At 35.2% G+C, this 13,174-nt stretch overlaps 3 protein-coding genes across 4 annotated transcripts in view; all 3 read left to right on the top strand.

The window, feature by feature from the left end:
• The window catches only part of LOC134751883 (heterogeneous nuclear ribonucleoprotein L), a 599,604-nt gene that overhangs the window by 323,892 nt on the left and 262,538 nt on the right, over positions 1 to 13,174 (top strand). The window lies entirely within an intron of this gene.
• On the top strand, positions 1,461 to 2,272 carry LOC134751752 (oxidoreductase UcpA-like). Its single transcript, XM_063687199.1, has one exon. It carries the CDS (start codon positions 1,510 to 1,512, stop codon positions 2,266 to 2,268), a length of 759 nt encoding a protein of 252 aa, XP_063543269.1. The 5' UTR covers positions 1,461 to 1,509; the 3' UTR covers positions 2,269 to 2,272.
• On the top strand, positions 4,156 to 6,750 carry LOC134751748 (oxidoreductase UcpA-like). Its single transcript, XM_063687196.1, has one exon. It carries the CDS (start codon positions 4,228 to 4,230, stop codon positions 4,984 to 4,986), a length of 759 nt encoding a protein of 252 aa, XP_063543266.1. The 5' UTR covers positions 4,156 to 4,227; the 3' UTR covers positions 4,987 to 6,750.

Here is a 13,174-nt window from a genome sequence, read left to right as displayed (position 1 = left end):
TTATTATTATGTTTATATTCCAATATAAACCATTCTGGTTTTACGCCATGCTACGTTGCACCGGTGAATAGAAGAGCACTGAAATTTGGTATTTTCCAAATGGCAAGAAAATTTTTAACATCCTCCATGCTTGCTTTCGAAACACTTAAAATTACCTCGAAGTTTGCACGGCACTCAAATCAAGTTTTAAATGGGAAGGATAAATCGATAAACAGTCAAAAAACTTTAACAACTCCATCAGCAGGCGTTGGGATACCAGCAGGCAAATATGAAACGCTGCTCCGTAAAAAGCTGCCACTGAATGCGCTAGGAAGAAGCTGCCGATCGCTACAGTAAATAATAATAAAAATTTAATTATTTAAATTAAAAGTAGCTTTATATTCTGTAATCTTAAAATCCAAAAATCCTTATTAATTGAAAAAAAAATGAAAAAAAAAAGATTCGCCCCGAGGGGCCGTATTTTGCCGTTCATCGTTCAATTAAGTACTCACTCTTTGAAACATACTACGAATACGTATGTTCGGTACTATAACATCTCGTTGACTTCCGAGTGAGTTCATTGGTTTAAAAACTGAGCTAGCCGTTGATGTCAATTTTAGCTAGTATTTCTCCCTAGTCATGGGCTCAATGTCGCGCTAGGTCTCAGTCGTAACGTCGGAGTCCGTCAAACCCATGAGAGCGTACTCCCATCTTAAAAGCCGGCAGCGCACTTACAACCCTTAGTGTTGTGGGTGGTTATGGGCGCCGGTAATTCAAGGGCTCCCAGCAATTTTAACTAGATCGTCGGTTATGTACCTTCTTCTGTATCCATGGGTTCGCGGTCTATAAGTACCTACCAAAACTAATTAAATCATGTTAAAAATTACAATTCTAAATTCAATTAAATATGCGTACCTATGTTATACAGCTCAGACTTACACTGGTCGCGCTAACGATATTTTTCCCATTGTGAATGACAGCACGGCTCCGATGACAGCTCTCCCACAATTTATTGACAGATTTGCCGATCCGCTTTCCTCCTATTATGATTTATCAAATTACGCCCCGGCGGATCATTTGAGGGACGAGATTTTGTTGTTACTGAGGATTTTCTACAGCAAATATTATGAAAAACGTTTAATCTTTTTCCCCGTAGAATATTCTAAATATGAGTTTATAAAGCTGCTATGAATTTGGAGGGAATAATTTTAAAAAGTGTTTGTTTAACATAACTTTCCTTAATCTGTCGATTTATTTAGATAACGAGCCTTTTTGTCATCAGGAGTGGAAAAAAACGTAGCTTCAATTACGTCTAAACAGTACTTTGATTTCACGACATATGTTAATCCGGTTGTTATGTCAATCCTTCTCATTTACATTACCGCAAATCAGCACACCGTTTATGACATTTATTGCATTGAACAATACACGTTTATGAAGTATAATTACTGAACCGGTCGTTAAGAAAGAATGTGCTTTGGTTAGTAAAAATACAGTGATAGGCGAAGTGCGAACTGAGACTGACGCGCCATGGATTTTACCGGAAAAGTTGTCATTGTTACTGGCGCCAGTTCTGGCATTGGTGCTGCTTCTGCCAAGCTTTTTGCCGCTCACAACGCTCTACTATCCATCGTTGGAAGAAACGAGGAAAGACTACTTGCAACGGCCAAGGCTTGCGAGGAAGCTAAAGGGAATAAACCTTTATGTATACTCTTAGATCTAACCGAACCTGATAGCTGTGAAAAACTAGTAAGAAAGACTGTGGATACGTTTGGAAAGATAAACGTGTTAGTCAACTGCGCTGGAAAATTATGCTGTACATCGCTTTTCGATAACTCCATGGAAATTTTCGATGACCTAATCGCGCTTAATCTTCGGGTGCCTTACAAATTGACACAGCAATGTTTACCGCATATGCTAAAAACGAAGGGTAACATTGTGAATGTGTTCAGTGCGCCTATGCGGGCACGACCGGGCTTCCTACCAGCTAATATGATTAGAGATGCCTTAGAAAGATTTACGAAGTCAAGTGCCTTAGAACTGGCGGCTGAAGGAGTGAGAATGAACGCAGTAAGACCAGGCTATACGAGAACGAATTATCTGAAGAATTTGAACGTGGATGATGAAATCATGGACGATACTTACGACATGATAGCGGAGTTGCTGCCTACTAGGAAGGTTATAGAGCCGGAGGAAATTGCTAGGATGGTAGTTTTTACCGCCAGTGACACGCTGCCTAATTTGAACTCTGCGCAAATGGTAGTGGATGGTTCCGCTTCGCAGTTTTGAAATGATTTTACACCTAAGTACGATGTACGGAGTTGCAGATTTGTGGCTGGGATTCTTGGTTTGTTTATTTTGAAAATAAGTGCTATTTGAGAATTTAAGTTGATTTTGGGCTGGTAACTGCAGCTGCATTACTGCTTCGGCCTAGACGCGGGCGCTGTCACTGTCCTTGATAATCCTTGATAAGAGTAATATAATAATATATGAAAGCTCCCGCGTCTAGGCCACAGCTAGAATGCAGTAACAGTAATGCAGCTACTACAGTTGACATCAAAACGTCACCTTCAGTTTTAAGTAATGTAACCTGTTTTTTTGTATATAAGCCATTATTTTTTTTTATGATGAATAGGCAGGCGTTTGACCACGATCCCTCCTGATGGTAAGTGATGATGTGGTCTACGGTGGAGCACGCTTACCTATGAGATACCTATTAACTCTTGCCTTGAAGAACTCCAAATTGTACTCATGCGGAAACACAGACTCGGGCAGGGCGTTCCACTCCTTAGTATTTAGTATTTTGTTACGTGTGTGTTATACACAACGCGCGGCATTCTTTTTTGTCGGTGCAAGTTTTTTCGGTTTACCATTTCCAATTGACCTACCTATATATATTTTAAAGGCCGACTTTTGGATCCGTATATTTTTATTATTTTTGGATTTACCTCTATATATATATATATGTGTCTATTATTATATATATATATATTAATTTCAAATTATATATATATAATAATATACATTAATATAATAATATATATTATATATTAATTTCAAATTAATCACATTTCAGTTTCTTTATCTTAGTAATAATCTTTAATATTAATTTTTAACAAGCAGAAACGTCTGCGATCGATGCTATTAAGCTTAGAATAAATTTAAAAGTGGAAAAATGACTGCCTTGGGTGAGACTTGAGCTCAAGAGGCCGTGAGCTCAAGTCTCACCCAAGGCAGTCATTTTTCCACTTTTAAATTTATTCTAATCTTTAATATGTAATATTTTAATAACTGTTAAGGTACAACTTGCTTTAAAAATGTACTTTTAATTACTTGAGGTGATGGAGTGTATAATTGCATTGTTGTGTCAAAAATGACCTTACCATTAACCGGTATTCACTAACTAATGTAATAGATATCAATAATCAATTAAGAAAGAAATTGTATAACTGAGATAAGTAGACAAAGAAATACTAGAAGAAAAAAAGACGGAGAAATACTAGAATCCACAACAGGTTTCGTTAACCACCTACCTATGCTAAATTTAATTACAAACCCAAAATAAAACATCATGAGAACCGAATCTTAACTGGTGTTGTTGTTGTTATTAACATTAAACGCGATTTCGCGCGCGGCGCGAGTGACTAAAACATGTGAGTCTAAATCGTAAAATTATTTAATCGTGAGAATCTAATTTTGTTCGTTTCTTTTTTCTGATTAGTATTCAGTTCTGATTTGCCTCCTTACTTTCAATGACATTTTCCCAAAGGCTGTCTGGAAGAGATATCTTCTTAGCAATAAGGCCGTCTGTTTACCATTTTTTTTAAATGAACAATAAAGTCTTTGAACGTCTTTGTATTTAAACGTTTTCAAATTGTTGTAATTTACAAAAAGATAGGTAAGTAAATTCATAAATAAATATACGATTTTATTTTATTTTATTATACAGTCATATTACAGTCATTACTTCTGTATGTTCGTAGTCACCATTCTGCTTTATGTACCAATATATTTACAGACATAAATAAACATAACGAAAATCCTACACATATTACCTAAAGTAATCATTCACTTGTTTGTTGCGTCTGCGCGTATTGACGAAACTCGTTTAGGTGTGTCGTTGTGATAATAAGTTACATAAATAGACACCACGTAATCGCCGCGATGGTAAACACAACGTGCTCTCAGTGTCAAACACGAGACTGTTTGAGACAGACGTGTGTTAATAGTATTTATATAAATGAACCAATGGATTTCACGGGAAAAGTCGTTATAGTGACAGGGGCTAGCTCCGGTATCGGGGCAGTTACCGCAAAAATGTTCGCCGCTCATGGAGCTACTCTCACATTAGTGGGTAGAGATGAAACAAGACTCCAAGCCGTGGCTAAAGCTTGCGAAGAAGCCAAAGGAATCAAAACGCTACCAGTACAATTAGACTTAACTGCAGTCAACAGTTGTATTGCAGTCGCTCAGAAAACTGTGAAAGTCTTCGGCCGAATAGACATACTCATCAACTGTGCTGGAAAGATTGGATTAACCTCGCTATTCGACGCAAACATGGTGACTTTCGACGACCTGTTCGCGATCAATCTCCGCGTACCATACGAGTTGACTCAAAAGTGTTTACCTTATTTAGTGAAAACTAAAGGACATATAGTGAATGTGTTCTCAGCTCCTATCCGGGCACGGCCAGGTTTTGTGACAGGCAGCATGATCGCCGAAGCGTTAGAAAGATTTACAAAGGTCAGCGCAGTAGAATTAGCACCGGAGGGAGTTAAAATGAATGCAGTAAGACCCGGTTTGACTAGAACTAACATATTGAAAAACATAAATATAGATGACGATGAAGCAAACGATATGTACGAAGCTTTAGCCGGGATGGTGCCAAGCAGACAAATTATAGAGCCAGATGAAGTGGCTAAAATGGTTTTGCTAGCAGCTAGTGATATGTTCCCTAATTTAAATGCAGCTAATCTTGTGATAGATGGAGGTGCATCTGTGGCGTAAAATAAGATTAAATTTGTGGTATTTTTTTTCAAAACTTTATTTACATACAAGATCAATGGTACTACGTAAACGAAATTAATAACTACCTTAAATCTAAAATAGGTCCTTGAGGCATTGTATCAAGGATGCTGGCGGCATTTCCTCGCTGTATCGCAATGCTGATACGTTGTGCGAAGAAGCCGCCAGCTTTTCGGTCACCAGTTACATCAACCAGACGCTTCGCGATTTCTGCAAACAACTTGTGCGCGCTGGGACCCCATGGATTTGTGGTATTATATGTTGCTGTGCTTTTGTTTTGAACACATTTACACATTTTATATACAGAATATTTGTCTGTTTTTATTTAGGCACTTTAGAAAAAAACTTTTTAAGTCTCGAAGATGGTGTTTATGTTTTTTGGCAGGGACTACATGAATATAACTTTTTAATATTTTCAATAACTAACGGAAAAGTTCGCATTAAATAATCTCACGTATTTTGATAAAATTATACACATAATAAACCACACGGTTTGGTAAATCCACGATTGTAAAGTAAATATCAAACAAGTAACTAAAGTGTTATCAAAGACAAGATAAATTATCTTCATTGTAATAAATATACTGCAGTTTTAGCCTTTAATAGTCGTTAGTGAACGCGCTAGTAGAAAAAATGTTTTATTGTTTTTTTTTAAATCCACGATTGTAGATATCAAGCAAATTACTGAAATGTTATCAAAGACAAGATAAGTTATCTTCAAATGTAATAACGATACTGCAGTTTTTAGCCTTTATCTGATAGTCGTTAGGGAACGCGCTAGTAGAAAAAATGTTTTTTTATTTTTTTTATATAAAATGAACAATTATGTTAAAATACTAGATTGTTATTCATTGTGATTGGCTCAGGAATAATATAAGTGACCACAGCAACTTTTTTCATAATTATTCATTGACAATAAACTGTCCTGGTAGTTAGAAAAAAAAGAGATATTAGTTGGCAGGAAAAAATATGAAAACTACAAAAAGAAGCCATCGGCATAGTTTTGTGAAAACAGCTGCAAAGTAATCAAAGTAATAAAAATATGGCTGCTCTGAAACCGTAACATATAGGTATACAGACTTTGAAAAAATAAAACAGAAAAGGAATCACTTGGAAGTGTGATTGGTACCTAATTTCATCTCAAGTATTTTGTTTATTACAGATAATCAAGTGTTTTAATTTGTATTTACAAACGCGGTGTCGGTGTTACTGTACTGAGACTGATTAAGAGTATATAGTAAACACTAAACGGATATCCGATACAGGTGGCTGGATTCCAAACGTTTCTGTTAAAATAATAAATTATTCTTATTCTTAGTTAGGCAAAATACAAATTATATCCGTTTTTTTTCTATACGAAGTTTTGATTTTATTCGCATATATTTCCGAATCGAATTCAACAAGTTTTTATTTTTATTATGTTTTCCGTCTTTTTTTTTAATGATATACGAGGCAAACGAGCAGACGGATCACCTGATGGTAAGCGATCACCGCCGCCCATGGACACCCGCAACACCAGAGGGGTTGTGAGTGCGTTGCCGGCCTTTAAGATGGGAGTACGCTCTTTTCTTGAAGGTTTAAAGGTCGTATCGGTCAGGAAATACCGCAGGCGACAGTTCATTCCACATTGTTTAAGTGTTGTATTGTTTTATGGAAACAACCGCGCACGGAAATCTTATCTGGCTTAACTGTTTGGTTGTTATGTGCGGTTGAACAGGATTTTTCTAATAAATGTTTGCGTGCGAAGATTTTTTATTTTATTTCCTTACCTATTACTATTTGCCAATTACATAAATGAAAGATTTATTTTAAAGCAAAATCTTATAAATGAAATTAAAGAATATAAAATATATGTTTTACCATGTTTTTTGTATGGGAACAAAAACGGTATTTTTTCGTTCTTTGTTAAAAAAAATCATTTCTAATTGGGCAATCTAATAATACGAAATCGTTAGCGAAAAACACAACTGAGTCCTACATTTGGAGTACAAAATAATTCGAAATATATGGTTATTTCGAAGTTTTTGCAAAAAACCGGTTCCGATCCCTGTGTTTTACATATCACCCTTACTCCTACATATAGGTATATAAGTAGAAACCAAATGTACGAGTAGATGAAAGTAGTGTAATTCAGTCAGCAATAGTGATCAAATATATCGTAACACACTTTTCTTGTAAACATAGAAATAAGGATGTGTTCTGTTAGTTAGAGTATACTTGCTAACTCTAGCATTTACTTGATGGGTATCTTAATAGTAATGTGGAACACGAAACCGACTTCTTGAGATAAACTTGATTTATTTCAACTTGATAGGTGTGCACACTTATAGAATTGTGAACGTGAATAATTAATAAATGAATAGATAATACTTATTGACTAATTACGACACTTTTATATAAACTAAATGCTGATGGGGCAATTGCACAATATGATACATTTGGAATTTACCTATGCATGCTATGGACGCAGTATTACTTTAATTTCAGTAACTAACTTTTTATGATATACCTACTTTGCATATAGGTACATCGCTTGTGTATAAATGGCCTACTATGTTTGGGCCGATTTTTATCCTGTTGTTGACTTTTTTCTGTCTGATTTGGATAAAATTTGGTTAGTTAGATCTTTATTCTGGGTAGAATAAACACGAAATATCAATCTGGGACAAAAAAATAATTATGTAAATTTCCGTTTACGTATACTCTATACGTTCTCGTTACTAATAGGAAGATTTTTTAGGACACCGTGAAATTGTGCTTGTATAAAGTTTATTTAACCACCAAAAATCGAAATCTGACGAAAAAAAAACCAACAACTAAATAAAATTTTGCCCGTTTACGAGTAAGTATATATACACGTGTGACCGCATGTGTTATCAAATAACCCAACAATGCGAATATAACAAAAGAACAGTTCTCCAAAGCTGATGGACGTTGAGGATGATGTCGCACTGTCCTGTCCAACAATGAATTGTTTCAAAAAATACAATCCAACAAAATTGAAAAGAAAAACTGAAACGTACAAAAGCGTGCGAATGCGTTGATGAAAAACGAACAGCTTTTGTTTACTATCATCTGAATTGGATACATTTTTTTTACGAATTTAGACTTTATATGAATGCCGTACGGTATAGTGCCTTTGCCGTAGTATTTCTTCACAAAAATGTAACTGCAATCTTATATGTCTGACAGATTGCTGTTTGTATATTGTTTACATATATGGCCTATTTGACAAAACAATAAAGATATTATATAATTACACCAAGTGAACGTTCCATTAATATTTGATTATTTTGAATAAATATGTGTCTATTTTTGGTGTTATGAATTACCTATTAAAAAAAAAAAAAAAAAAAATTTAAAATTTAAACTGTTTATTTCAAAAAAGATTACAAAGACTATTTACAGACTTAGCCTAATCTACATTCTAATAGATTGTATGCTAAGTATGGTCTTAATTCTAATATTTCTATTACATTTATATTATTACTATTTATTTATTTAACACGTATAATATGCTATATATAACAATTATGAGGTTAACTTAAATATTCAGGCAGTGCTTTTTTATCATGATTTTAATTTTATGGGGCTTACCCTCTTCTAAATTATCTATTATATCTCTAGGAAGACTATTTAAGATGTGTGGCAAATAACTCGACCAGACTCTTTGTCCATAATAGTTGTTGCTACTTGGTATATTGAAATATTTTTTATTTAACAGTACTCTAAGGTTAGTTGGCCTGTCATACCTATTCAGACTTTCCAATTTATGTCTATATTCTAATACTATCGCTAGTTTCACTTTATCATACACATTCATTATTCTACAATGTTGGAATAAGTTATCATAATTATGTTTATGTTTATATTTGATTTTTAGTGGTACAATGGATTTTAAGATTCTTAACTGTAAACTATATATTCGCTGTAGGTGACTTTTGTGGGTTCTGCCATAGCTAGATATTCCATAGTTTATCACCGAGTCAGCCATGGCCATGTATATTAGACGGAGTGTATTATATGGCATTTTGTTTTTAAGTATTGTCAGGTTACTGAGTACAGCTCTTAGTCTCTTACATACATGGTCAATGTGCGGACTCCAATTAAATTTATTATCTATTGTAAGTCCAAGGTATTTATGCTGTTCTACTAAGTCCAGGGGCTCACAGTCGCAGCTCGAACCTGACCCATGCAAACAAGGGTGTTTGTGTGCTGTAATCTTGGGTATTATGTTGGTTTTGATGTAAGGTGACCTTATATGCAATATTTTAGTTTTTTGGTAATTGATAGTTAATCCTGCATCGTGGGACCATTTGCATAACACGTCAAATTCGCGCTGCAACCTGCGTTGTGCCTCTGAGATATCAGTATCAGCTGTTATTAGACAAGTATCATCTGCAAATTGGTATACGGAGGCCTCTCTGAATATGTTGCACATATCGTTGACATAAACTAAGTATTCGGTTGGCCCGATCACCGAGCCTTGTGCTGTGCCTTGGTAAGACTGCAGCAGCTCACTTTGCTCTCCTGCAATGCTGACCGTATTGTATCTATTTGTGTGATAATTCTTTACCAAGTTCAGAGCCGGCCCCTGTATACCGCTTTGTTGTAACTTTTTATATAATTTATTAAGATTTAAGGTATCAAATGCTTTGCTGAAGTCAATCATTACCGCTAGGACATGTTTTTTCTCATTAAGGTGCATATTAATCTCATCAGTAAATTGTGCTAGTAATTGGGTAGTGTTTTTCCCCTTTTGGAAACCGAATTGTTTTTCATGTAATATTCCATTGCCCGACAGGAAATCATTTAATGTTTTACCTAGGTGTTTTTCTAGAATTTTGTCAATTACTGGCAATATAGTAATAGGCCTATAATTGTCTGTGTCAGTATAGCTCCCTTTTTTATGTATTGGCCTAATTAATCCTACCTTTAATTTGTCCGGATATACTGAATTACTAATACATTGGTTAGCAAGATGGGTAAGGACAGGTGATATTTCCTTGCTTATGTACTTTACATCTCTAGCCCTAATTCTGTCATAGCCTGCACTCTTTTTTTCATTTAAGTTATTAACAATTTTATACATACCTTTTTCACTTAGTTTTCTAATTTTCAGTGTCAGGTTTGGGGTGTTTTGATAAGTATTTTGGTCGAGCAATGGAATATCACACAAGTTTAGTATATTTTTAACATTATTTTCAAAGTCTTTAGAGAACTTGTTACACAGGGCAGCGGCTTTCATTTTGAATAACTTCAGCAGTACATCATCAACGGCTTTCAGAATTCTTCCTGTTAGACTATTTATAATTTGCCATAGCTTTTTGGGGTTTCTAAAATTAACACAGATTTCCCTTTTAGTATAGTTATTTTTAGCTTTATTCATGAGCTTATTTGTTTTATTCCTATATTTTTTATACAACAACTCATTTTGTTTATTACTGGGGTCTTTTAGATGAATTTGTAGTAACTTATTTTTTACACGTGACATTTCTAAGAGTTTGTCATTTATCCAGAGACAGTTTTCCCTGGGTTTGCTATTGGAGGTTTTTTGGATAGTGCACTTGTCATATATATTTTCAAAATTGTTACTTATGCAGTTGTATATACAATTTGGGTCCTTCATTTTCAGAGCTGGCTCCCAATTTATTTTGATTAACTCTTGCTGAACCATTTTATTGTCTAATTTACTACATACTGTGTTTGTTTTTACTATTTGACTAGTCAGGGAGAAGCCAGTAATGAAGTGGTCCGCTATTGCATCACGCACTACCGCAGCACTGACATGGTGGGGTTGGGACCGCCTATTATTATTTGAGATGTCTCTAAAGTAAATGTGGTCTATGCACGACTTGGAAGTACCTCTTAGAGTGGATTCAATCCTTGTGTACTGCGAGATGCAGCATTGGAGGCCTCTATCTGCTAAAGTATCTTGGTAGTAGTTTGACATATGATTAGATACGCTAATGTCTATGTTTATGTCCCCGCATAATAATAAATTACAGTTCATTGGATCTGCAGTTAATAGTCTGGCTAACTCACCAACAAAGTCACTCACGTTAGAACTAGGCGGACGATAAATGGCACATATATACGTTATATAGCCGCACGGCAAAATCACTTCACCACTTAAACATTCGAACGACGCTGTGTTCGTGTCACTCTGCATAAATGTTACACTTTTATGGGAATACACTATAATGCCGCCATCTTTTCTATCTTTTCGTAACGCCGTGTTCATCGTGTAGTTTTCTAGATGAAATAGGTTTTTAGTCTGGTCGCTCACGTTGGCCTCTGTCACTACAATTAAGTGAATCGTTACTGGGCTTGTCTTCACATTGTATTCTAAAATGGCAAAGTTTTTTATAAGAGATCTAATGTTGACATGTAGCAATAATAGTTTGTTATGATTTGAGGTTATGTCGCAAGTGAAGTCGCTCCACTTATTAAAGCTCTTTTCACATACTCCACTTTCCATTTATATCTGTATTTTGTATTAAAAAACACTATATATGACTAAACACAGGTATATTTGTATTATTGTTGCAATCAGCCTTCGGAAGCGCGGTCCATCGACGATTTAATATTTTGTATGTCTTTCAGTGAGTGCACGTAATATATTTTCTTTGCATTGTCTTCCTTCCGCACCATAATACGACCGTCCTTGCACCACACATGTTTGCACAGAGGCTTCAACTCGCTCTTCGCTTTCCATAACAGATACGCCACACTGGGTGTCAGTGCGGCTCTTACGTAGATTTTTTTATCAACGCTCCTGTCATCCGTGCCCGCTGGCTGCTCCTCTGTGTTTACATGGCATATTATTTGTTACTCATCATCATCATTGGCCTTTTCGTCTATTGCAGACGAGGTGTAACACCAGAGACACCGTTTTTGGTGTGCTAAACAGACCACCAAAAACGGTATTTGTTACTAGCGTCTTATAATAGTACATTATTGTCGAGGCTCGGAAGTAGCTACTTGCTGGCTGAGGAATTGTTTTAAACGGACGACCTTGGGAGTCCGTTTAATTGAATCCGAAGCCAACAAGTAGCCTTCCAGCCGAGTCATATATAGTGCTTTTCTCAAAAATGACGCAATAAATGCAAATATAATAGAAATATTTTACAGAAGCAACATTGTTATGTATATATTTTCACAAAAAAAGTAAAAAGATTTGCTTTGCCGCCGTTTTATTTTTTTAATTAAAAATGGAAGCGTATTTTTCTGCTGAAAATACTCCAAATATGAGACACCTAAATAGTCGCGGTACCAACATTATAATAATAAGTACTGATCATCTGTTTGGCTGTTTAATGGATCTATGTGGACCTATGCCTTTATTTGATATGGCCACTTCAACTTTTAAAAAGTTCGGAACTCGACAAATGATGGAATTTGTATGCAACATTGCAGTCCCGAAATCGAGACTGCAATGTTTTTAACTTTTTAATTTTTCGACTGACCATAAACTACGCACTTCGCGACCTACTTTTTAACCGGCAACGTAGACTTTGCCGTCCATTTTTGAGAAAAAGCATTTTCCATATATACATACAATACATGCATATGCATGTAAGTATGCATGTATATGTATTGTCTTATTGTTATAGACTTTAATTTTAAAGGAATTATTTTTTTCTAATGCCATTCAGTTTTAATTTAGGTTTTTGCACCTAATTGGTTAATTCTCCACTACCTAAAGGTTGTCTGGAAGAGATCGCTCTCTAGCGATTAGGCCGCCTGTTTACCTCTGTCTTCATTTGTGTTTCTATGTACTAAAATTTATTTATTCTGAGGTTCTGCAATAGAGGATTTGTATTGTATTGTATTGTAATACAAACAAAGATCTAGCTTCAAAGTTGCTCATTATTTATAGATATTAACCAACATTTAACCCTATATAAGCCATAAAGGTATCAGAAACTATATAAAATTGGACCCTATCACTTTGATACAAAGTTCAAAATCATGTGGGAATTATATTCCCTCTGCCTTGTAAAGGCTTAAGCTAGATTTTTGGTTGTATTATGTAAAATCACAACATGTTGCGTCAGTCACGTGTACATGACATCGTGAGAAATAAAAACTGCAATAATTATCATGACTCTACCAACCGGATGAGCAAAGTACGGGCTATTGATAAAACCTTAACAGAGTTTAAAGT

Source organism: Cydia strobilella, chromosome 23 (assembly GCF_947568885.1).
Source record: "Cydia strobilella chromosome 23, ilCydStro3.1, whole genome shotgun sequence".
Taxonomy (NCBI): domain Eukaryota; kingdom Metazoa; phylum Arthropoda; class Insecta; order Lepidoptera; family Tortricidae; genus Cydia; species Cydia strobilella.
This window is presented reverse-complemented; position numbering and strand designations above follow the sequence as displayed.